A 25,563-nucleotide genomic window follows, 5' to 3' on the forward strand; every position below is an offset into this window, starting at 1 on the left:
AAATGAAACATACACAGATAAATAAATAGAAGGGATAATGTCCAACCCACCAATGGAATCCCTCCTCACTGTTAGGACAGACATGAAAAACGAGCCTACAAATAACATTTTACAGGTAATATTCTTTCTACAAAAAAGATTTTCGGTCAAAAGTTATGCATTTTTTTTTATAAATATATCGATTTCATCCATTGTTATTTTATAAAAATCATTCTTTGGGTTGATCCTTCCAAACAACCAGCTGAGATGACATGAAGACCTCTGCATAGGTTTGCACAGCTGCAGTGGACATGAGTTAAAACTGATAGACATCACTGTGCCACACTGAAAATCATTCACACTCAAACGTTTGAGGTCGACGCATACTGGTTTACCAATGAAGTCAGAGATATATCACCAAAATGGAAGCCCGCCAGTCGGGAAATCAAAGTGCCCGTGAAGTATTGAAACAATGAGAATGGAGGTAGACCTTTTCTATTAAGGGTGAATGCAAAGCATTGCAGCAGATGTTGACCTCTGCAAAGGAAGTTTAGCGGAGTTACTGTACACTGACATGCCTTTGAACATGAAACTGAAGTGGTCAATCTTTAACTGTTGAGCATTCAACATAGTTCTGCCTCCATCTCAAGCTGATGTAAACGTTTTGTGAAAATTTGGTCAACTAGGAAGATGACTGATATCACAGAGACAATTTTGGACAGTGCCTTTTTCCTCCAAAAATGACTACTATAATGTGAACTGTAGAAAAATAATAACACCTGCGCAGACAGTGTCAATAAGTTCAGCCACCCAAAGGTTTATTCAGCAGTCAGAGATGAACATGAAGGCCTCGTAGAGTTCACCACAACATTGGTTCCACTTAAAAAGTGCTGGTTTTAATATATTCTTATAATTTAGGGATTCCATTGTTTTACTCAAGCTTAAACCTCATTTACATGAGTATAATGACCAAGATGATGTCATCAAGGTTATCTAAACTTGGGCAAGAAGAAACTATGTTGCAGGAGTTTGGAAGATAAAAGACATGATATTTTATATACCTGGAGAAATGTAATTCAAAGACTATAGAAGCATTATGGGAAGTGTATAATTCAGCTATTTTGATCTTGATTTTAGGTTTCAGGTTAAACATGAATATTCTAAAAGCTGTGCTGTTAATATTTCCCCACAAGGTTCTAATTTAACAAGCTGAAAATGCATCAAGGGGTGTTTGCAGTCAAATGTTAATACATTAATTTAGAGTCGTATGTCTGGCCTAGATCCAAATTTTAAGGCCAATATTGTAAAATTGCTACCAAAACAACTAGCTGAAACGCTATTCAGGGCTTAGTAGAAGTTATTTGTTTAATTGTATTTATAAAGATATTGATAAGTGCATCTCTTAAATGTCTCTTGCATGTTTCCATGCAGTAGTACATGCTGAATCAGTAAGTGTTTTTTCCCTTTAGCTCCACTTTGATTAGATGTTAAATTAACTTTCATTTCACCATTCACCTCTGTCAGATATATGGTACACCATGGCCCTAAAACATTAAGCTGGTGCTTCATGTTCTCCTGAACAAATGAATAAACCTGAGAGATCACATGAGCACAGCATTGTTACTGTGTACTCTGAGGATAGTTACCATCCTTCTAATGTCATGTCTCATCAGCTCTCTTCTTCTATTCAATTTTTTTCCCATGATCCTGCATTGTCCCTTATGTGTTTCCCCAGACTCCTTGGCCTGATAACTGTGATGCATACAGTAACTGTACATTGTATTCCATCTCTACAGAGTTGGCAGTGGGTTTGTAGAGACGGGTTTAGGCACTGCAAGGAAACCTTCCTCTGTGGAGGTAAACTTTGTGACCCTGTCATGTTCTATAAGACCAAAAGCGCTCTATTAGAGGTGCTGAAGCCAAAGCCTCTGGGGAAGTCCTGCTCATTTACTTCATTCATTGTCATCAGCCACCAGTTAATCAGTAAGGAGTAACGTGACAGATAAAGTGCAAAATGACCCCCACCCTCCAAACTTCAGCATTGGCCACTGCCTATCTTTGGCTGTGCTATTACCCCCGTACCCAGATGCCACTCCCTCCTTGTGCCCTGCTGTGCTCAGGGCCCATCCAACGGGCTCAGTTCTTTTTGAAAAAAGAAAAAAGTCTCTTATCCCGGTCGGAGATGCGGTGAGCTCGTCTTGAGGACTGACTCTTTGACGAACCTGCTGACAGGGAAGTGTGGGCGGAGCACCACTCGTCCTGGTGCTTGTCCATCAACTGCTGGTCAATCACTCTGTGCATATCATCCTAAAGAAGACAGCAAAGTAAATGAGAGAAAAACCAGAGAGAAAGGACACAAAGAGGGGCGAGGCGTCATGAGCCGAGATGTGAGAAGTTATGGGGAGATCAGACACGCCGATCAAGTTATCTGTTAAATACTAATTACAGAGACACCGCAGTGATGAATCTAACTTTATTTAGTACTGCTCAGGAATTAGTAAGTAAAAAAGACAGTCGTTTTCTGGAAGTCTGATGCTTTAGTAATCAGGCCTTAAAAATGATGAAAAAAATAATGTGCTGTTCTAAATTATAAGAACAAGTCAACATCTTTTCAAGGTGCAGCATCCTGAGATCAAACGATGTAATTTGCTGCATACAGTAAGAAAGTAAGTGTGGATACTCTGAAGAATCCACCAGAAAGGATTGTCCTCTTTTTTCTATCTGTGATTATTTTTATTTTACACAGTTTCAACTAATTACATTTTGCTCCATGACTCAACCCATCATTAACTATCAAGGTTGAATTTCTGACCCTATGGAGGGGAAACTGTTATTCTAAATTAAACAAAAATAACTTAACTTAAATGAAGAACTAAGTTGCCATCATTATTGTTGATAGCTGTTGATGGGTAAAACCACCAGAGGGCTCCAACAAGCTGCTGGAGGTAGTTAGAAACTACTGGGATGTCTGATTAAAAAAATCAATCCTCAGTATTAGAAAAACTCAGATCTTACTTTCACACTCTTATCTGTCAACAGACAACCTGACCAGTGGACCAATCTCCTCATAAAAGTAATAAAGGCGCATGTGGAGAGGAGAAAGAGACAGTGGAGAGAAAAGGAGGTGGGTTTTGATGGCTTTCTGTGCTGGTTAATAGTTTACAGACAGAAAGATGAGAGCTAGGATGAGCATTTCTCTTGAGTCAGTTAACCGCGGCATGGAATGACTCAGCATGGCATGGTCAGGTTAGAGCAGAGTGAAATGACGGGATGGGCAGCTCAGGGCTCACCTCTAAGGCAGGAGGGGGGGTACCACAGGGGAGAGAGGGTGGTACTGAAGCTGAGAAAGGCCACTAGATCAGAAACCACAAGAGCCAAACAGTAAAGAGCCCTGAGGAGGCAAACTGTGGGCAGGGAGACGAGAAAGGAAAGAGCTGCTTGTTACAGATGAGGGAGGGAATGGAGGGAACCCACACACAGTATCCTCAAAGATATGTTTTATGTTTGCAAACTGTCACACAGTACAGACAAGTTTCTGCCCCACTTAGCAGATAAATGAGTGGTTTAGTGTGAATGCAAGTTACAAGTTACAGGAAAGGAAAACACAGTGAACAAACTGCTCTGGTAGTTAGTGCAATTCAATTCTTATAGTAAATAACATTCAAAGCTGTCTGATCAAGAGTAATTTAAACATCATATACATAGCTGATATGTTCATAAAAAAAAAATCATATATAAGACTGCTCCACTATACTAAAGACAGAGTTTTATGCTGCTTTTAGCCTTTTGACTCACCTGCCAAGCCTCCAGCTGCTGCGACAGGTTGAGCTTCTGCTGGATGGCGTCCAGCAGCTGGCTGTTCAGAGACATTATGTCTATTTTACATTTGGCCAGCTCCATTTCCACTGCTTTCTTCCTGCAGAACACACAGTCACAGAAACACTTGGTCAACACATTTACAAGGCGAATAACACAGCACAAACATGTTCTCTAAAAAGTTGGGACACTCTATTAAATATAAATGCAGAATCTAATTATTCAAAAATCACCGGAACCCTATACTTAATTGGAAATAAAACTGTAATAGACAATATGCTGCAAATATAACAGGGTATTAAATGCTAAAACTAATATATTTCTATGGTATTCTTGAAAAAAACATTTTCCATTTGGTACAAGCAGCACATTTTTAATAAAGACTGAACAAATACAATATGTTTAGTGGATCATCTCACAACTATTAAGGCTAACTGGTAACAAGTCAATAACATAATTCAGTATAAAAGAGCATTCAGAAGCATTTTAGAAATAAAGATAGGGTGTGGTTCACTTCTCTTTTAAAAACTGTGGGGACAAAGCAATAAATAATTTAATAATGATGTGTCTCACCAAGAAAAAAGAAAAAAAGAATCTTAGAATTTGGGGATGTCATCATGCAAGGGACATAATACCATTAAAAGATTCAGAGAAATCTCTGAATACGAGGGACAGAGCCGATCAATTAGGTTTACCAATTTAGCACATGATATGGCTTGTAACACAAAAAACATCTCATGAACATGAGGATATTCAAAATGAGTGATCAGATATTCAGGTAGGTGGCAAATTATCTAAATCCTGCTTGTTTTCAGGAAAATACAACTACAGTAAAATACTTTAATGAACTGTAATAGGTGTCTGTAAACTGTCTTGGGTATTTATGGACAATTTGGATAATTATATTACAATTACAACATTAATTTTCTCCAAGAACAAGTTTCATTGAACTGTTTAAAGCTTGTGTCTGACTTCAATACGTTATAAGTGTCTTTTAATGTTAGACTATTGCAAGATTTTGAATTGTATTATACCTAATTACAGGTGAAAATTAACCACTGTTGGTTATTATTATCCTATTTACACTGACTGTATCAGTGTACTGTTCGTATTGGAATCCTTTAAGTAATCCTACTTGGCTATGGCGTCGTCTCTGTCTCTGATAGCACTCTGGAGCTGCTCGCTGGGTTCTCGGACTTCAGCCATTGTCCTCATCCGCTCGTTGTCCTCCCGGAGAGAGCACATCTCTACGGAGAGCAGCGCCATCTACAGGTTGCACAGGAGGGTGAAACAGGTCTGTGAGACGCAGGCTTTATTAATTCCAAACTTCTTCCAGACTCAGATGTCAATATTATACGAAGTGGTGCTCATGTGTGACCCAGTTAAATTGGAGATGAGGTGTTTGCGGGCCTTGTTTTTGTGTAAGTCATGTAAGATGACATTTAAAGACAAGAGAGCGGGCTGTCCTGGCACAATTAAGGCAAGGTTGAAGCTATGTCCTACATTACAAAAAACATGCTTCAAACTGACACCGGCTCTGCTGCACTGGGTCGTCTACGTGCTATTCTTAGACATGAGACGCAAAAGATTGGATGTGATCTAGAATCAGTGAGGGTTCTTGTCTTTCCTCACGTACATCTCAAATGTACGGTTGTTCAGCAGAAGTCAGTACCTGGTTATGCAGCTGCAACAGCTCCTCTCCATTGCTGTGCGTTTTGTCCTGCTCAGCTTCATACAGCTCTCTGACCTCCCGCAGTTCTTCTCCCAGTTTCCTCACCTGCTCCTCCAAAGCCTCCTCATCGCTGCGTCTTGAGCCCTTTCAAGACCAAGCACACCCTATTTAAGGACACGCACTCAAAGGACATGTTACAGCTCATATTTTGTCACAGTATTTCTCTGAAGCAGTCGGACAGATTTAGAAGCAAGCAGTTTGTGGTAATGTGTTTTAACTTTTAAAAAAATATCAACTTTAGACAACTTTGAACAAACACTAGAGATTTTATTGCTCTTTGACTCCCCCTACAGTTGTGGGATGTAACACCACTGTCATATGAACAAATCTTAGTGTGAGGCCTGCAAATGTACAGCCACACATATAATTTTTTGTCATTTTGTAGAGGCCACAAAGACGCCATCAAAAGCCCACAAAAATGCCGAACCACCATGAACCAAAACAGCGTGGTAAGGGGGTGGAAACCAAAGTCGTGAACTACTGTATCTAAGCCCCCTGGGGTGCTCCAGGGCAGTTTCAGGCCCGGGAATGTACAAAACAGAAGTCAATATACTTAAAAAAGAGTAAAACAGAATTAAAGGTTTCCTCTCCCAAAAAGACCAGGAGAAACTCATCCATGCATTCATCTCCAGTAGACTCGATTACTGTAACGCTCTTTTAACTGGACTTCCCAAAAAGAGCATTAAACATCTGCAGCTCATCCAGAACGCTGCTGCTAGAGTTTTAACCCGGACTAAGAGATCTGAACACATCACACCAGTGTTAAAATCTTTACACTGGCTTCCAGTCAGTAACAGAATAGATTTTAAAAGCCTGCTGATGGTTTACAAATCCCAGAATGGTTTAGGCCCAAAATACATCTGTGATATGTTCAGAGAATATAAACCCAGCAGAGCTCTTAGATCCAAGGACTCAGGTCAGCTGGTCCAGTCCAGAGTCCAGACTAAACATGGAGAAGCAGCATTTAGCTGTTATGCTGCAAACAAGTGGAACAAACTGCCAGTGGAGATTAAACTTTCACCAAATGTAGACATTTTTAAATCCAGGTTAAAGACATTTCTGTTCTCATGTGTCTATGCATGAAATATCTTTTAACTTATCTAGACTGTTGCTTGTTTTTAAATTCATTTAAATTATTTTATTTTGTTTCTCTTTATATTATTTTATGTATTTTTACTGCTTCTTACACTCCCTGCTGCAATTCTTTTATTTATTTTATTTTATGCAAAGCACTTTGAATTGTTTGTACATGAAATGTGCTATATAAATAAATTTGATTTGATTTGATAAAAATCACATGGTTTTAAGGTTCACAAACGTGTGCTTTGATTATTGATTTTCTTTATTTTCTTTAGTGTTTCAGATTGGCACAATGCAATGTTTGCAGAGAAAAATAGCTGATTTGTGTGTGTTACTTTCAATTTTCAATATGAATATCCACATAGCAGCACAGCAGACACAGACGGGCACTTATTTCAGTTATTGGTAGACTCAAGACTTTCATGAACTGTATCTAATTTCACACCCATAGGTGTTACCTAAATTAAATAGAAGTTGCTGGACCCCTCATATTTCTTAAATTAGTACAAAATTTTAGTCCAGCTGTCTGTTACCGTAGATTCATTGCCATCCAGCAGATTCTGTGTTAGCCTCCGTAGCTCTAGCAGGCTGGTGTGGAGGCTCCCAGTAGGCACATCCTTGACTGAGGACGTCTCTGAGGACTCGTCCATGGAAGAGTCAGTGGACAGCGCTGAGTCTGTGATGTCGTTTCCCCGGAGATGAGAGCAGAGCGAGCGGACTTCACAGTAGGCCTCCCATAGTTGGAGTCGTAGCTAAACATTCGGGTAATGGGAGAAGGTTTGTGTTATTAGTGATCCATGCATCTGGTGCTCCCAGCAGGTTTAATAACACTGAGTGTCAGAACTACCTGTTCCCTCTCCTGCTCCTGCTCCTCCTGCTCCATGCACTGCTCTATCTCACACAGCAGGCTGGATGGGTGGGGGGTGAGGGTTTGGAGACTGTGCTCCTCCGTCAGCTCTGCCAGCCGAGCTGTCAGCTGTCTGTGGGACACCTGGACTTCCTGGAGCTCCAAATGGCTCTGTCGCAACTGGACACAACCGTGGAGTTAAAACTGGTTAAAGCTCATTAGTTTAGAGTCAAATAACCTGTTCACTTTGTTTAAGGACAAATTGTTGTGACTGTACACAAAAACAATTCCTTATAAGAGCTTGTTCTCACAATATCTATAACCTACAGGGGTAATGTTCACCCTGAGAGCTCTAAGAGTCCTTTCATATGTCATACCTGAATATCCTTCACATGGCACTGTTTCTCTAGCACCAGCGTCCTCTCTCGGAGGTCGTCCACTGTATTCTGCAGCAGCTCGTTTTCCTCGAGCACGGCGTGCACCCGGCGCTCCAGCTCCATCTTCCTCTCCGACAGCATTTTAATCTAACATGTCAAAAAGCACTGGTTAGATGCTGCACTGCGGGAGATGGGCATTAAGTGGAGAAACTTGATTGTTCAGATTTCCTGCTCTGTAGTAATCATACCGGCAGCCATGGACCTGATTAGAGGCTAAATTTGGTTGTTTTCCTGACTCTGAAGCAAGCAGGGCTCTTACACAAGTTTAAAAAGCACTCCCACTGGTCTAAAGAATGTTTGTTGCCTAGCACAAGTGTGGGTGTTAGTTGCCACCCTCGTCCTCAGGAATGTGATTCTTAAGCATCTATACAAAGCTTCATATCAGCCTGCTCATTACCCTGCCAGCGCCACGGCCTTCTTCTGAAGGCTAGCGCTGCAACAACGAAACAAACTGTTTTCCCTTGTGCTGCCTGAGCAGCTTTCCCATTAAACAAACATCACTTCTTGTTCATTTTTATCCCTGACCCACATCTGGTAACCTACTTCAGCATCGGAGCTTTTACAAGTAGATCAGTTGTTTTTCACTTCCATGTGAACATGGACACTGCCAGCTTTTGGGTATTTTGGGGCTGCTGTAGTCTCTGTTTTCACACAAATAGACCAAAAAGCCATTAGTCATCAGCACATGTCATATCAAGGCAAAGCGCTGGAAAAGTGGGAGCACCCAGACATTGCAGTATTCCAGCTAAATATAGAGCAGTAGCCTTTTATCCCAATTATAGCGCAGGCTCTGCAGTCTGGGTGTTTTCTCCCTGCTTTGAAGAGAAGCAACGGGAACATCTGAGCCGCTATCTCACAGTGCTCAAGTTCAACACGCATCCAGGTAGTCATACCTGACCAAACTGACATCACAACACATCTCATGCTTTGTTAATACAGTATGTCTTTCATGCTCGACCTTAGGAAACAGGGATTGCAGCAAGGATGTGAAATGTCAAAATGGGAATTTCAGATGGATGTTTTTCAAATTCTAAGACAATAGAGGTCAAACTTTGAGCCAGTACTGCAGTACTGTATACAATCTACCTGAATAAAATAAGAATATTTTCCTCAGAGAAAATCAGAGAAGAAACTACAAATTTAAGAGGAAATACTGGAACAGAGCAATCCTTGTTTCTGCTGTTTTACACACGTCACATGCGGCATGCAATCTGGCCGACATGCGGCGTTGCAGAACCACTCACTTCTAGCCCTTGCTGCTCCAACCGAGAGGAAAGGAGGGTGAGGGAGGGAGGAATGGGTGAAGAAGGACATTAAGAGTCAGATAAAAGAAGATAAAACTTTCAGAGAAATACCTGACAGAATAAATATTTGTCCAAAGTGAAAACTGAGCACTGAAAGCAAAACGTATTATCAGAGGCCTTAAAGTGAGAGTTAGCGATCTTATTGAAGAGCAACCAACAAAACAACAAAATAATGTAACACTGCTCTGTAAACACGTCATCAGTAGGTGACCAGAGTGAGAGCGTGTGGAGGACGCACATACATGATGAACCAGTGGTATTACTGTTGGTGATACGCAAAAACAAAGCCCAAGCAGAGGAGAGTCCTCATGGGACTGAAATTAAGTTTTTGTGGAAGTTCTATAGGGAATATGTGTTGTCTGCCCCAGCACCAGCCTGTAGACTCCAGGGTGTTTCATAATCTGTGGTTTTGCATTCAGTTTTTCTAGTAGTTTTGTATTTTTATCATCTGTGGTTTGTTTTGTGTTTCCATTGTTTTTGCCTTTTGAGTTTCTAGTGTTTTTTTAATAGTTGATCATTTATTCTTCTGGTTCAGTATTCTACTTTAGTTTTCCTGCTTTCTGTTCTGTATCTGATCTTGATCTTTATTCTATAGTTTCCTCAGTTCCCTCCAGTTGTGGTCATTAGCTCCATCTCTCTTCATCTGTGCTTATTATCCTCTGTATTTAAGCTCCCTGGTTTTCCTCAGTCTTTGTCAGATCCTTGCCGTTGCCTTTTCTGCTCCATGTTTTTTTTGTCTGTTCTTAGGTTTTGTTTTGCACAGTTTAGTTTTTCATGGTGTTCTGGCTCGGACGCGTTTTCTGTTTTGTTTGAAAAAAAAAGAGTTTTTTTCTACCTTTGGTGCGATTTGTGTCTGCATGTGGGTCCTCTACATCATTACCTACCACACATCGTAAACAAGGGGGGATGTCCGATCCCTTTCCTCAAATCACCAAACGATTATAAACTAATACTAAACTAAAACTGAATTGCTGGAAGCTCTGGACTGCAGGCGGGTCAGTCCACCACCCAGACTCTTCTGCTACAAAGTCATGTTGTTGTAATGGATGCAGTATGCAGCAATCTGCCTGTGTTTATGGCAAGGTGAACTGTGCTCACTGACGATGAATTCTGGAAGTGTTCCTGAGCCCATGCAGTGATTTTCAGGACAGAATCATGTTTTTTCAATGCAGTGCTGTCTGAGGCGTACTGAGGGTGGAATATTCAAAGTCTTTGCAACTTTACATTGAGAAATATGATTTGTTATCTACTTTTCCAGTTTTTTGTTGTTCCTGTCCCAACTTTTTTAAAACAAATTCATAACGAGCTTATATTTTTCATGAAATAATAAACTAATAGCTCTCAACATTTGATATGTTTTCTATCTTTGATGAAGAAAAGAAAATGCTTGCATTTTATTTTAGTTTCACTGAAAAACTGTGGCTGTAATTCTTTGTACATTAATAAAATTTTGTTCCATCCTCATTGATTCTCTCTGAATTAAACTGTTTAAATTTGTCTCACATGAGCTTCAGGTTATTCAAAATTAAATAATACTGAGGTAACCAAAGTCCAGAGTATGCAAAATTAAACAGGTGCGTGTTTTATTGCTTATGAATCCAACATTTATGATTAAGAATGTTATGTCTTCTTTTAAAAGTTGGAACTTCTCGCTTTAGCTTCCCTTGAGGTCCGCTGCCACCTCGATCTACTTGGTGAAGCACAAACTGCTTCAAACAGACAGTAATTTTTGCACATCAGATGTACCCAACTGAACTTTTCTGTTGGGTTCTACGTTTAGTGGGTAACTGCTCAAGCTGTGCTCACTCAAATTTTTACAACTTATTCGACTGTAATTAGCATAAAGAGGTGAATGCAGGGAAAATGGTACAGATGGCGGCTGACCTCAGCCTGTAGAGTCTCTAGTCGTGTCATGTGCTGGCTTGTAGACATACTCTTCTCCCTGAAGTCGTCCCGTAATGAATGGACCTGAGTGGACAGCTGCCTCTCCACCTCTGCAGCCTGTACAAGGACAGAACAGAACAGATATTCAGTTTGCTTTAAAGAAATCCCCCACAGTTAGATTTCATTGTAATGCCTGCTGGCATTGAAACATATTGATAAAGTGTTGCATTGTTAGGGTTCATTCATAAAAAATGCACTGTATCCCTCCAAGCTGTGACTCTTGGAGCTAATGTAACACACAATACACAGATTTTGGCCTCATCTCCTCTGTTTCTCCAAGTCATAGACATAATATACGTAGAAGTCTTGTAGACTGACACTGCCTATTGGAGCTGACGTATCAGTGCGGGCGCCATCTTGAATGGGTCTCCAATGCCCCCACATTGCATTTATTTCGACTGAGGACGGTGTATATCCCCAACTACAATAATCATAACTCCCCGAATTTTTACCGGATTTTCACACGGTTTGGTTTGTTATGATACAGGACGCTGTCACACATTAAAAATATGTGCTTTCATGCTGAAAGACTTAGTATTATGCTCTTTAACAAAGACATATGGTAGGCTATGGCATATTGATAAAAGTGTAAATTAATCTAAATATAAATTTTATATTTTAATAAAGAAACAAGTTTGATTGTTCATTTGAATTTACTTCTCTCTCTCACACACACACACACGACCCTTCTGTAAGACATATACATACAAGCTCCCATATAGGATTCAAGGATTTTTTTTATTTGTATTCCTACAACAACATTTTTTTTGGCACTCAAGAGAAACAGACAACAACAATGAATAAAGTAATTAAATAAAGTGTCGAGTAGTAAAAACAGTTATAAATATATTATAAAAAAGATATATACAGTTCTAAAAATGGTGGAATTATAAATAATATGGTGAAAGTAAACATTGACGCAGTAGGCTATATGTAATATAACATTGCACATATAGGCTATACTGTACCAGCTCAGTACTTTTTTTTTTTAAGGCATAGAGTAAGCGTTATAATTCCAGGTCATTCCAGCCTAACACTACCCTTCATGTTAGGCTTGCAACTGGGGCTGGGGAGCTGAAACCCTTGAAAAATAACTGTTTTGCACAGCTTTTTGCGTATGCTGGCCATAGCCGTGGGAACTAGGGGTGCAGCTGCACCCCCTGCTGAATGTGCATTGCGAGATGGTGGCCTGGCTCTCTGTAACTCCAGGGTAGTTAATTTTGCGATGTGGTACAGCCTTACTTTGTGAAATACAGACACCACAAATGACACAAGCATCATCTCCAAGCCTGACAATCTCAGCCGGCCTGTCAAAATCACCAGGCTTGAAGTGCTCGCTACAGAGCTTTGACGATATTGACCCATCCCACGTGACGTCACAACAAAAGCGTCAGCCATTTTGGACGTGAAAACAAGTAGTCTACCACTGCCAACAACGGAGGAGCGAGGAACATTCAAAGGAAAATATCAATTCGATCAGTAAGGTTTACATCATGCCGGCATATTGTTGCGCGCCTGGGTGTACCAACAGTCAGCAGACGAGGAAAGATTGGATGAGAGAGTACCATTCCCCGCTGTGATAGCGTTACACTTAAAGTAACGTTAATTACGATGACAAAATAGATGGTAAAATAACCAAAATGTTAGTTTAATCTTACTTGTGAAAGGTAATCCCAGGCGATCTGGTATCAATAATGCGCCGGTTATTGCAACCGTAAACTGCACAAAATACGGGCATAGTTGCCCCTTCTCAGTCGACTCCAATTGATTCTGGTGCTCGCCTAGAGTGAGGAGACCCATCTAATATGGCTGTTACGTTCTACGTATATTATGGCTATGCTCTAAGTGGTGCATTTGATAGCTGATTCTCTAAAAGATTAATTTAACCCAAACGACACGGCTCGTGTTAAAAAACATTTTCCAACAGAAATTATCTGTTCTAGTGATGAGTCATGCCCACACAAGCATCGGCTCTGAGAGCCGGCTCTTTGTAGAGAATCAGAAGAGCCGGCTCGCATCAAGTGAGAGCCGACTCCAAGTTTTTTTTCCCATTCGCTGCTTAGGTTTCACTTTCAGTGCTCAGTCCCAGCTCTGGCTACGACATAGCTTTGTTATGATTGGCCAGCATGGGACCAGCATGCGGTATTCACGTGAGAATTAAAGCTGCAGTCTGCAAGATTTGTTGTTGTCATACGTAAAGTCCTACTTTTTGGCATTTTAAGAGTTTACATGATCTATCAGAACGCTTGAAGTTGAAAACGGTGACCTCCGTAGTCGCAAAATGCAAGAAATGCTTATTTTTTTAACCGAAAAATAAAAAGTTATTCAACTTCCTGTCCCGCCCCTTCAAAACACATGAGAACTCGTGCACGTAGACGTGCACGCCAGATGCGCCTACACGACTCCTCATTCATCAACTCACCTGTCATTTGCGATCATGGAAGACACAGTAAGTAGACTAGCCCGTAATGAAGTTCAATAGTCCAGATAAATAAGCGTGGGGACGAGCCTACCTTGTATCGCGCGTGCACAATCGGTGATTGACAGGCAACAGAGCCCAGCTCGTAAACCTGATTGGTTACCTTTTACCGGTCCGGTCTGCAATTTTGTAAACAAACCTGCTGGCTTTGGAGGGACCTAGCGGGACATATAGGGGACCTAGAGAACTCTTTTTTTTTGTATTGGGGTATTTAATGTACTACTTTCAGAATCCCCGGACAGTTCCAGGCATTATGCTTGAAAAAGAGTTGCAGACTGCAGCTTTAAGGAGTTTGGTTCTGGTTTGGTTCTGTTCTCTGGATTTGTTTGAATTTTTTTGGTTAATTTGTCCAATAAAAAAGTTTAATTGAAATAAACAAATGTAAAAGTGGTTTTGTCACAGAATAAATGCAAATAATTAGGCAATTATAAGGTCTCTCATAAAAACACTGAAAGCAAAAGGGTTTTCAACACATAAACCGTGATATTTTTTTTGCAAAGTTAAGGTAAAATATAGGCTACAAAAGATCCTAAATAAGGAGCCGTTTGGGCCGGCTCTTCTTTGGGAGCCGAGTCAAAAGAGCCGAACTTCCCATCACTAATCTGTTCTGTATTTGTGGGATCCAGAGCAGCACCTCACTCTGTGCATCGCTAATGCTCATTGGACAGGTGGCATCAGGCCACACAGAGCCTCTCTGAGCATCATTACCATAACGCTGCACTCAGAAAGGGGACAGCCATGGCAAACATGCCCAAAAATATTTCCTTGAAATTTGAATTTTCTCTTGACTTGTCCTTTACTCAAACGGAGCAGAGTGAGAGCCATGGTGACTGCCGCATCGGTATGAATTACATCCTCTAGATGGCACTACACCCCCCTCCCCGCAGCTCTCTTAGAAACTGAAAGATCTAAGAAGGCTCAGCAGCTGGCCACGTGGATGCAATAGCCCACTTCTAAACACTTCAGTCCATTGGTAAAACTGCTTCTAGTCTCTGTTTTTCACCAGGGAGTCCCAGAAAGTACAAGCAACCACGATGGCTGTCTCAGCTTCATCCTCCTGAGGCTCCAATCAGAGCAGTAACTAACAATGCTGCACCATAGGAGCAAAGTCACTGCTCTGTTGTAGCTCTAACGTTTCTGTTACAGGTGGAGAAAGTATCTGCACTATATCTTTGCTCCTTCCTGTGCAAAGGACACATATTCACTCTTAATGGATTGATTCTAGAGTCTATGGTAATTACATTAATTCATTCTCTTAACCAGTTTTATGTTGTTCAGTGTTTTGTGGGGCTGGGGCCTATCCCAGCTGTCACTGGGCAAGAAGCAGGGTACACCCCTGGACTAGTCTATCACTCACACACATACCTGCAGTCAATCAAAATCACCAGTAACATAACATGCATGTTTTTAGGAGAAAAAGTGAGCACCAAGATCACACAAACCCATGCAAGTACATGACCTCTCCACCTACTTATGACAATAATAAAATGGACAAGTTAATTTTGTCAAAGTGCAATTATGATAATATGGTTATATAATTTCCACCACTGTGGAAAATTAAATCTCTTCCCCACATACGCATTAGATCACAAATAACATCTATTAATTGTTTGCTTTAAACCACTTGAGTTTACACCATCAGAGTAATGACTCAGTAGCATGACACTTGTTTACATCAACAACCGATTGGACAACCGATTAATGAACCCGAGTGATGATAGAAAGTTACAAAAAAGGTCCTTAAAGCTGGTTAAATACAACAGAAAGGCCTCGCTGCTTTACATATCATAGTTAAAGTCCTACTCCAGCAGTTATTAATGCCCTAAAAACCAATGTGTGTTCCTAAAATTGTACAATTCCAAACTTCTGCCATGAAAAAAACCTCTAATGGCCTTAAAGGAGAATTCCGGCATTTTTACAAACATATCCCATCTGTTGGAGACCAAGGAAAGTTTGCCAAAGGGAAAACCGCGAGACATTTTCATGCCTGCTGCGCAAAGTTGTCGATTGCGCTGATTTCCATGAAAGCGGGCTCTATCGGGCAAGCTTTTAACCTTTCCTGAGGCTCTTAACGTGTATCAAAATACTTTTTACCGAATTGGCCGTGGTGTCAGTAGCAATACAATTCAACCCAGGGGCTAACCATACCATTAGCTAGCACAGACATTATACATTTTGAGATTTCAAAAACAGCGCACTTACCTTTCTCAGCTTCCGTGTTCCACAGGCGTGCGCACAAATTAATCGATCGCCGAATTCATACACTATAGTATTCCAAAGTACTGTCTTCCTCTGTGGTCAGTGCAATACAATGTCCACATCTGCACCACCATGTCTCCCCAATGCGTGACCTAGCAGCAGCTCCCGTTTCTGGATCATCGGTTTGAGCCATCCTCGCTGCATCTTGTGCCAACAACTCTTCATCAGTGTATTCTGGTTCAAAAAGATAACCCCGACCATCAAACTCGTCAAGCTCTTCCATTCCAACATCAGAATCTGACGAACTATCCATCTCGAAATTGCTTCCAATAAAATCCCGAGGGTTCTTATCTCCCGCAGCTGAATAATGGGCGAAGGTGCGCTTCTTCCAGCAGTCATGTGACACGTCATGACATCACGGCGAAAATGGGTGTTGAAACGAGTCAGCTGTTCGATAGGAAACAATAACAAACATGGCAATGTGTAGTTCGGTTCCCGAGGGTCGTTTTTGGTGGACAAAAAGACAATTTTGGAATACTATAGTGTATGACTTCGGCGATCGATTAATTTGTGCGCACGCCTGTGGAACACGGAAGCTGAGAAAGGTAAGTGCGCTGTTTTTGAAATCTCAAAATGTATCATGTCTGTGCTAGCTAATGGTATGGTTAGCCCCTGGGTTGAATTGTATTGCTACTGACACCATGGCCAATTCGGTAATCTCCAACAGATGGGATATGTTTGTAAAAATGCCGGAATTCTCCTTTAAGATGGTTTGGGGATGACTCTTTAGCCTACTTTTATTACTCATTCAGTGAATGGGGAGTCATGAATACATTGATTGCCCCAATAGCCATAGTTTCCGCATCAATAACACAGATCATTCCTTTTTGGGCCGTGTTTAATCCTGTTGTAGTGTTTCCCTCTTTTCGTATTTCTGAATGGATGTCTGCTCTGTTGAGCAGTAGGTTGGTGAGGGTATCCTACCCCACCTCCAAGTTCTCCCTCATCCAGTTTGTCAGGTTAGAGTTTGAGGTTAAAGGTTGTGGAACCCAGTGTAACATGACAAATGAGTTGGATAGGTTGGGTTAGATGGTCCAACTTCACCTTCCCACAGGTTGTAGAGAGGTTACGACCCATCCACCATCTAGCTTGCTCTAGCTCCTCAATTCATCAGTTCCTCATAGCACGTGCATAATTTGTTCTGTCAAAATTTTACATAGAAAATACAGGCTGTCTGATCTCACCTTTTGGACACTTATTAGCTGATTTGGCTCATTATATGTCTTTTAACACATAAAAAGACGTATTATGGACATGTAAACCAGTTAAAAATTTGAACTCATTCAAATATGAGAAATATGTCTGGAAAACAGAGGTTTCTTTTGACATCTACAATTGAGGGACTATTTTACCTAAAACAAAAAACAAAATAACTGTGGATGCATGATGCTAAGGAGGTGGCAGGGTGCTGCGAGCAGAAAAGTATGCTTCAAAATACAGAAAGTTACTGAAAACACGGTATGCCATTTCAAATAGCTGTGATAAAATCAGAAGGCTATGAAAGAAAGTGGTGTCAGCACGATCCTCCAGGAGAGAATGGGAGAACTATGTTAAAAATGCAACTCTGGACAAAGAGTTAAAATGACAGAGTTACAGTTTTGTATCCCTCTGAGTTCATCTCCTAATCTGCATTCAGTTAGAGAGCCAGATGTGGATTTGCTGTTATTTTTCTGCTGAAAACAGATGTGCAGTTAGCAGTGCAGCAGCAGGTCAGGTCACAGTGGGAACGCCACTCTGACCCACTGTCCTAATAATATGACAGATTTGAAGTCATGCTGGAAAGCCACAGAAATGGCCACAGACTGGTGGGCAGTCACTTTAATCTGCACATAAATTCCTCAGATCCCAGATTACAAGCACGACAGAACACAAATGTAGACTGCTATGACAGAATCCGGAGCTTGGTAAAGAGACGTGTAACGTTTTTTTCTTTTAGTCCGACATACACTCTGATGTTTGATTCGCTCCGAGGCTGCTGGATGCGACTCGGATGCTTCAAGGGTCTTAGGTAGAGCAACCCTGCATCGAACTGTGTCCAATCTGTGCAGCGCATTCCCATGGTAACAACACATGGAGTTTCATTTGCATGTCACTCCAGTTGTCATAGCAACCAGGAAGAAGTTGGATTGGTGGGGCAGCAATTTGTGGTCTCAGTGGTTCTGGTATTTTCCTGAGTCACTTTCACAGAGCACAGAGCGCTGCCTAGTCTAGACTTTCAAAGGTTGGGCCACACCATGATGAAACCTGGTTACACGAGCAGCGCTTCGCGTTTATGGGATGCACACGTTGTGTGAAAATGGATGGACAGATGCCAGGTGGGGAATGAGTTCAACAGCAGGTGGCGTGACACTTTCACGCGAGAAAAGATGCTTCATTCTTCGTGTCGCCATTTAAAAGTGTTCACAGTAGCAAAAATTCGAATTACTCTTCCTCTACAGCCTCACATAAACAAAAGTGATGAGTCACTGGAGGCTGCTGACAGCGCCTAATTCTGTCAATTCAGTAAAATTGGCCGCGGCCATAAAGCATGTAGACACTTGCTGCTGGAGTCAATGCGTGTCTGGCCCTCTCAGGGCCTGTGAGGTAATGTCATTACAGAAAGGTCCCCTTCCTGCTGGTCCACTCTGATCAGATTAGGCCCGAGGAGAACGGCGCATACACCACCTCCTGGATAAATTACAAAGTGTATTTAGTGTGTTGGATAAAATGCATGTATTTATCAATCGCTGTTGGAATATTCACTCGGATATGTCAGCACACTGAGAGAATAATAACCATGGGGGATATTTGTGTGATCCCAGGATAAAATGAGTCAGATGAGATGTGACAACAAAGTTACACACATTTGTTTTCTTATTTTTTCATTTTCTTTGCACAAATATCTCAATAACCCTCTGTAATCAGTTAATTAGAATGTGAATTGAAGTAGTTTTACTCCCTGAATTTATGCACACAGCAGGACTCTTAGTATGGATTATAGATAATCCCACAGGTGCTGTGTCTTACCCCATGCCTTACATCACATCCTGTGAAGTGTCATGCCTTATCAAGGTCACCTCTGTGCAGCCAATCGAAGAGCCTGTTGAGAACTAAACTGAGCTTTTAAACTCAAAATCCTCCTCTTTTGAGCTACATGGAAATCAGTTCACAAAGATGAATCAACATCTAAATTTGTAACTGATTCATAACTCAATTAATTCAATAACTGAATAATCAGATTTCAGAGAATGTTAAACTAAATACATTTTCATTAAACAAATAAACAGCAAAATTAACATACAAGTCAATAAAATGTAGAATTTGACAAACAAATCTCCATGTGAGCCCTGCACATGTACAGCCAAACATATTAATTTGTGGTCATGTTGAAGAGGCCACAAAGACGCCACAAAAAGCCCACAAAAATGTCAAGTGAACACAAAGCAAACTGGTTTGAGGCCTGGGAACGTGCAAACCAAAAGTCAACGTACTTTAAAGCGAGGCACAAGCAAGTTTTAAGGTTCCCAAACTTCTCTGGTGTTTCTTTCACAGGAAATATAACACTGAAAGAAACAAACAAGATAAGCGTGAGAAAATACAACCACTCAGTCTCTCTGCAACACTTTAAACTTCCAAACAGTTTTTCTCTTTTCAAATTTCTTCTATTTTATCTTTTCTTATTTCATTTTAATTTATTTCTCCTCAACAACCGATTTTGAAACAATCTGGTTTTCCTCTTGCAGATAAATAAGATTCATTCAGTCCAATTTGGTCAATAAATGTTTGGATTTTTCAGTCCTGACCTGAATAATTCCCACTGCTTTGTTTTGTGAATTCCGTCATTTATTGTATTACTGCAATACTTACAGCACATATTCAGCATTTGTTTTGTGTCTTTTGGAAATGCTTGAGCCAAGGTGGTCTGAGTATGTATTAATTTGTCTGTTATAACATTAAGAGAAAAACGAGATCATGACTCTTTTTAAGGTGGCTCAGAAACCGATTATTATTATTATTATTTATATTATTATTATTATTATTATTATTATTATTATTATTGTTTTATCAGTGTGGCACAAAGCTCTAGGGCAGATATTTATCTATTTATTTTTTTATTTATCAATTCATTTACTATTTAGTTATTTATCTATTCATTAATTTTTTTGTCGTTTTCAAATTGCGATCAGGAGCAGTTTTTACTTTCTGAATGTTCTGCTTATTTATATGATGTATTGTAGCTTGAAAACATAATATCAGAAATTCAATTTCATTCATTCTTATTGTTTTGTATTTGTTTAAGGTCCAATAGCATGAACAGGATTTTAGAAATTAACTATTTTAAAATACTTTAATTTACTTATGGTGTTTCCTCATTTCAAATATTGCCAGGCTGCAAGATTTATGAGATTTGAAAACGATAGGGTCTCAGTCATTTGTACTTTTTTATTTTTTAGTTACTTTGTTTTATTATGCTTCAGGCTAAGAGGTGGGCTGCATCTGTGGTAAGGTAGGTTAGCCTATTATACCTCCTTTTCTTTTGCTTTAACACTTTAAAAGAAAGTTTTTGCTAAGTGTATATAAAATCTGATTGGCTAATAAAACAGGAGTTTCTAGAGATGACTCCAGTTTTGGAAACGCATGTGTAGCCCTCTAATTGACTTCACCTCCTCTCCGAGCAGTAGCTGCCAGGTAGCATATCAGATCTTCTCTGGGGAACACACATGACGTGAGCGTTGTCACACACAGCACTGCTCACAAAGCACCTGTAGAGCCTCATTGAACATTTTGTGCTGGGTGGCCCGGCTTAACCCTTAGGAGTCTGTAATATACATGTCCGAGAAGGCGGTGTATGCTGCCTTTGTGGACCGATAATAAGCTCGGTCAATCTCAAACCCACCGCATACATGACAGATGTCCTTTACACAAAAAAACTATGTAAATTGATGTAAAAAATATTTTTGTCATTCAACTGCTGATCAATAAAATAAAACGTGACACCGTGCAGACTCCTATGGGTTAACTGGATGGTTGCCACCCTTTAGCTCTGTCCCTTCTGAGGGGTAGTGAATGGGTAAAGCAAGAACCTATTTAGTTTTTCCTCATATACATGACACTTTTTTAAAAACTGAATGAATGGACCCGATTTGGGGAAGGATGTGCTCTAAAAGTACTCTTAAAAGGTTGTAGATCTGGTTACTCAGGAGCATATTCCTGTCCTGACTTTTAGGATGCATGCCAAAGAGCAACAATACCAAGCTTGTCATCACTTACAGACCACATAGGACCAGGTGCAATAATTCCATATTTATGAACAGGGATAGCAGGAGACCGTAACGGATTACTTTGATCATAATAAGATTGTTCTACTTAAACAGTTATGAGAAACGGGAGGGGCTGATGAAAATAGCAGGAGGCCTCTGGTGGCTTCACTGCTGCAGGGTTTCCTTGAGGTAGTCCCATTCCCTCCATTCAGTCAACAGTTAATATTACTTAGTCATAGCCTATTGCTTAGTAATCAGCTCAGGCAGAGAGGGAGAGGAAGGGAAGAAAGACACAAAGAAAAAAAGAACAACATGAAAGAAAACATGAGCACTGTGGCTGACCTCATTTACTGTATTACCCAGCAGGTTTCCCCTCCTCTGCCCAACACACTGAATCATGAGATGTGGTTCGATGCGTTCAATTAGGTATCACAAATTTAACTGAGCTACAAAGACCACAAAATATGCTATTCCCCCTGAAATAAAACACAGAACACTCTCAGTGAATGTCTTTATAGATTCTTACAAATAGCTTTCAATTGAATTAAGTGAAGTCTAATTATGCTAAGTGTCTGCTTTTATGGCAGTCTGCATCTGCACTGTCCTGCACTGTCTGTGATTGCAGTGTGATGGTGGTGTTGTGGACAGAATGGCTGATTTAATCTGATCAAGATGAGAAGAGGAAGCTGCTCAGCAAACCGGGGGTTAAAAATCTACCTCATCGAGCCTTTTTACTCTCTGAGCAGCAGATCATATCCTCTCCCGGGGGGGGGGTTTATATTTCCTTGAGGCAACATAAATAAGAAATGTTTATTAGTAAATGTTTATGAACAAATTGTTGAGATGTCACCTAATGTAAAATTTTAATAAATCTGAAAAAGTAGCAACCTAAACCGAGTGGTAGAGATGGGTCACACAGGTTGACTTCAACAAATCTTTGACGAAGCAGCCCTGTCAATCAAATGAAGGGCATTAAGGGGTTAAATAATAGCCTGATTAACATAGACTTTCAAATCTCTTCGAGATTCTGGTCTGACCAAGACCATAACGAATACGATTCGAAATGGCCTGGTCAACCCGCCTCCCTCGAGTTGCTACTGGTTGTGGCCAGAAAAGGCTGTGCCTAAGCTTAAGCCAATCACACCACTCTTTCCTCTGACGTATGATTTAGCTACCAGCGGGGCTAACTGGTAGATTAAACTCTTACCAAAGCCAGTAGGGAGCAAGGCGAAAACGTCTTTCCTGTCAAGAAATGATTCAAGGGCTGTTCTTTGCTCGATTTTTAACGAGAATCTCCCGTCGAACACTTTCATTACAGCATCTACAGCAGTGTCAAAAGCTTGACGCTGCTCCATGTTGATATTGAATGAAGCGCTTCCGTGTACAATCCATGGGTTGAGTGGCAGTTCAACCACGTCACTACCTTGAACACGCCTCTACCCTGGGCCGTTGGCGCTGCTCAAAGTTGATTGCTTCCCGACAAAGTGGGTGGAGTTCCCATTTTTTCGGGAACTCAAATCCACCTGAATGAGCAGTTTGCCTGAGTAAGTGTAGCAGAGCCGAAGGTGTTGCGTCACTGCGAGGGCGGAGCCTGGGTAGTTAAATAAAGCAATATTATTAATATAAGCTAAAGGCACATGCCGTTGCAGAGCTGTTATATTAGTAGGTGACCATTCTGTCTGAAATAAGAATCCTTGTTTGGCGCACAGAGAAGTTGGGCTGAGCTCCTTAGAAGGGATTAATCAGCTGTAGTGACAAACGTTAGCAGTCTCAGTTCCATCAGTCTCCTCCTACAGTCAGTTTCATTTCGCCTGGATTCATGTCATGTATCTCCAATGAGAAAATATACTGTAGCTTAAACTTCTAACCTCAACCCCAAGTGCTGTTTGTATCAATCAATCTGTCCATCCATCTATCTCAGAATCTCACGTGGGTCAATTTTTCTGTCCGTAATAACTGCACTTAAATTACGCGTCAATATGCAGAGCGCTGTTGCATAAGTGTGCGGTCCAATCATTGTGAATTATTCAACAGAGGACCCAGCAGCTCCGCTTTTATATTGATGATTTTGCATAATTCAGGTGAGGGGAGACGGACATGATGAGCGGGAGGAGATCCACCCCGAGGGAGGATGAATCCTCACTTGGCTGAGCACCTTGTGTCATGCCAGCCAGACAAACTTGAATTGGTCCAGCTAGGAAGAAACCCAAATTGTGTACACACACACATACAGCGATATTTCCGGGAGATAGGTGCCTCGGTTGGGTGGAGGGGCATTTAAAGTAGCATTAAGGACCATGTGACACTATGACTCAAAGCCCAGACTAATTAAATCTTCCTTGCAGGATAGCCCAGGTGGCCTAAGGCAGCACATCTTAAGCCCACGTATAAACACAAACACACAGATACGAACAGACTCTGCCCCTCACCCTGCTGAGTTGCTCTAGTAGTCTATGGTTCTGTTCTGAGAGCTCGCTGATGGCCTTGGACTTGTCCCTGTCGGCCTCTCTCAGCTGGACCTGGTGCTGCTCCAGCTCACCCTGTAGCTGCTGGACGTCGGTCTCCAGCTCGGCCAAACGGCCCTCCCACTCCCCTTCTCGACTTTCCAAACGCCGTCGCAGCTCATGCTTTTCTTGCTCCAGGTGCTGGGTGTGGATGAGGAGAGATAAAATTAAAATCTGAACAAATCTCAGAACAGTTATCCATTAAATGTATAAAGGCATATCATCGACACTGGTATTTAAGGGAAAGCTGCCTCTATATCCTTAGAAAACTGTTATTGCAATATTGTTCGAATAATATTTGGTGTAGTGGACCATAAACATGAAAACCATTCACATTAAGCTGAAAAAAAGTGTTCATAAACTCTGAATTTATTACAAAACCAGCCACAAAGTGCAGAAAGTAAATAGTAACTGATTAAGCAAAATGAAAACACTGTATGGTGCTTTGTGATCTATTAGTTCCCTAATTTCTGAAGTGACAGAGATGATTAAGAGATTCTCTCTCACTCTCTAAACTGCAATAAACAGGGAACAGAAGCAGTGGACCACTAGCGGCCCAAGAGCTTGGATGGGGGTTGTTATTATGATTAAGTCTAGGGCTAAACCAGCTGGCATCCGTGTAGCCAGTATTTTCCTCTTTGGATAAAGGCCAGCACATAAAGAAGGATCAAAGAGAATCAAAACAAGACCACAAACGATGTCAGGCGCCGTTAGAACGGGACATCCAGAAAACTTACAGTATACAGCTTATTTCTCTGAGCTCCAGCAGAACGATGAATATGGATCAAAGGGCTGAACAGATGCCCCGCAGATACATTAGGCCCTGGACAGCCACGAGATAAGTCTATGAGGCTTTTATTAGGCCAAGTCTTGGCTTATGTGAAGCTCAGCCTTCATTGTCAACATCTCTTCTGAAATAACTCACAAACTGTGCTTCCTTTTAGCATGGCTATTTATTGTATATAAAATAAACCTGTTGGCCAACACCTTCAGTTTATACTGTGTAACTTTTTCTTCCAGCAGATACAGCATCAGGCACAATTTGTTACAGACCCTTGTGTTAATTTAAATCCCAAAGGCCCAAACTTCACGATGAGATTTTGATATTTTCAGCTCAAGCCAGAAAGAGACTTTCTTTTTCCTCACTTACCTCTAATTTCCCGTTGAGATCTTTGTGCATCTTCTCATATTGCTTGGTCAAGTCTTGGTTTCTCTCAAGCAAAGCTTTGCCGAGTTTAGCAGCTAGAACCAAGTCTTTTTCTTTTTGTCGGAAGAGCAGCAGCAGGTCCGTGTTGTGCCCCACTGCAGGTGCCTCTAGGTCTGCCACCTCCTCCTCGTCTCCCTGCTCCCCGGTGATCATGGCCAGTTCTTCCTCCAAGGCCATGCCGAGGCCTCCGGATCCGGCTTGTCGCAGCGGATGACCCTGAAAGCCGCCGGGCTCCTGGGCGACAGGGCTGGTACGCGGTTCCATGCAGTCGCTGTCCAGCTCTAGTGGTGCTGAAACCACGGCGGACGTCTGCAGATCTAAGCAGAAAGCGGACATCGCCGCCCGGCGGAGGAGAAGCCAACAGATGAGAGCCGATTGACTTCACACCGGATGAGCCCACCCTGCTCCGGCTGGGTTGGGCGGCACGGACCATCTATCCATTTTTCTCTAAAATCAAAGCCAGATTCAGTTAAAACAGTAATCTGTACACTTCCCTGTTCCCACAAGTCCCTCTTGCCTCGTTAACCTGCAGTCAGTGACTCTGGCTCTGATTGAATCCCAGCAAACACCACCTTCTTCTGCAAATCTCTCACTGGCTGCTTATTGCTGGACACGCGAAATTAGTCTCTATCCCGGTATAAACCGCCTGCATGAGCTCTTCGTAGCTGTCGGTCGGTGAGGGTTCATCCCGTCTCGGGGTCCTGGATCCCCCATAATGATAAGCTCGTTACACCA

General features: G+C 41.3%; 1 protein-coding gene across 3 annotated transcripts; it reads right to left on the reverse strand.

Annotated features, from left to right (window-relative positions):
• Positions 1-775: 775 nt before the first annotated feature.
• On the reverse strand, positions 776-25,563 carry bicdl1 (BICD family like cargo adaptor 1). Of its 3 annotated transcripts, XR_012769934.1 has the most exons (12): positions 24,772-25,563; positions 23,547-23,762; positions 11,080-11,196; positions 9,136-9,147; positions 7,832-7,978; positions 7,455-7,634; positions 7,141-7,359; positions 5,468-5,611; positions 4,931-5,061; positions 3,775-3,895; positions 3,270-3,383; positions 2,204-2,286 (listed from the first exon to the last, which is right to left on the reverse strand). XR_012769934.1 is itself a non-coding variant. In XM_075468223.1 (11 exons), the coding sequence occupies exons 1-11, from the start codon at positions 25,162-25,164 to the stop codon at positions 2,116-2,118; spliced, it is 1,851 nt and encodes a 616-aa protein (XP_075324338.1). In that variant the 5' UTR covers positions 25,165-25,563; the 3' UTR covers positions 776-2,115. The 3 variants fall into 3 exon arrangements, 2 of the variants coding, with proteins under 2 accessions (XP_075324338.1, XP_075324339.1); XM_075468223.1 differs by lacking the exon at positions 3,270-3,383 and having other exon boundaries at positions 776-2,286; XM_075468224.1 differs by lacking the exons at positions 3,270-3,383; positions 9,136-9,147 and having other exon boundaries at positions 776-2,286.

Source organism: Odontesthes bonariensis, chromosome 6 (assembly GCF_027942865.1).
Source record: "Odontesthes bonariensis isolate fOdoBon6 chromosome 6, fOdoBon6.hap1, whole genome shotgun sequence".
In the NCBI taxonomy this organism is placed as follows: domain Eukaryota; kingdom Metazoa; phylum Chordata; class Actinopteri; order Atheriniformes; family Atherinopsidae; genus Odontesthes; species Odontesthes bonariensis.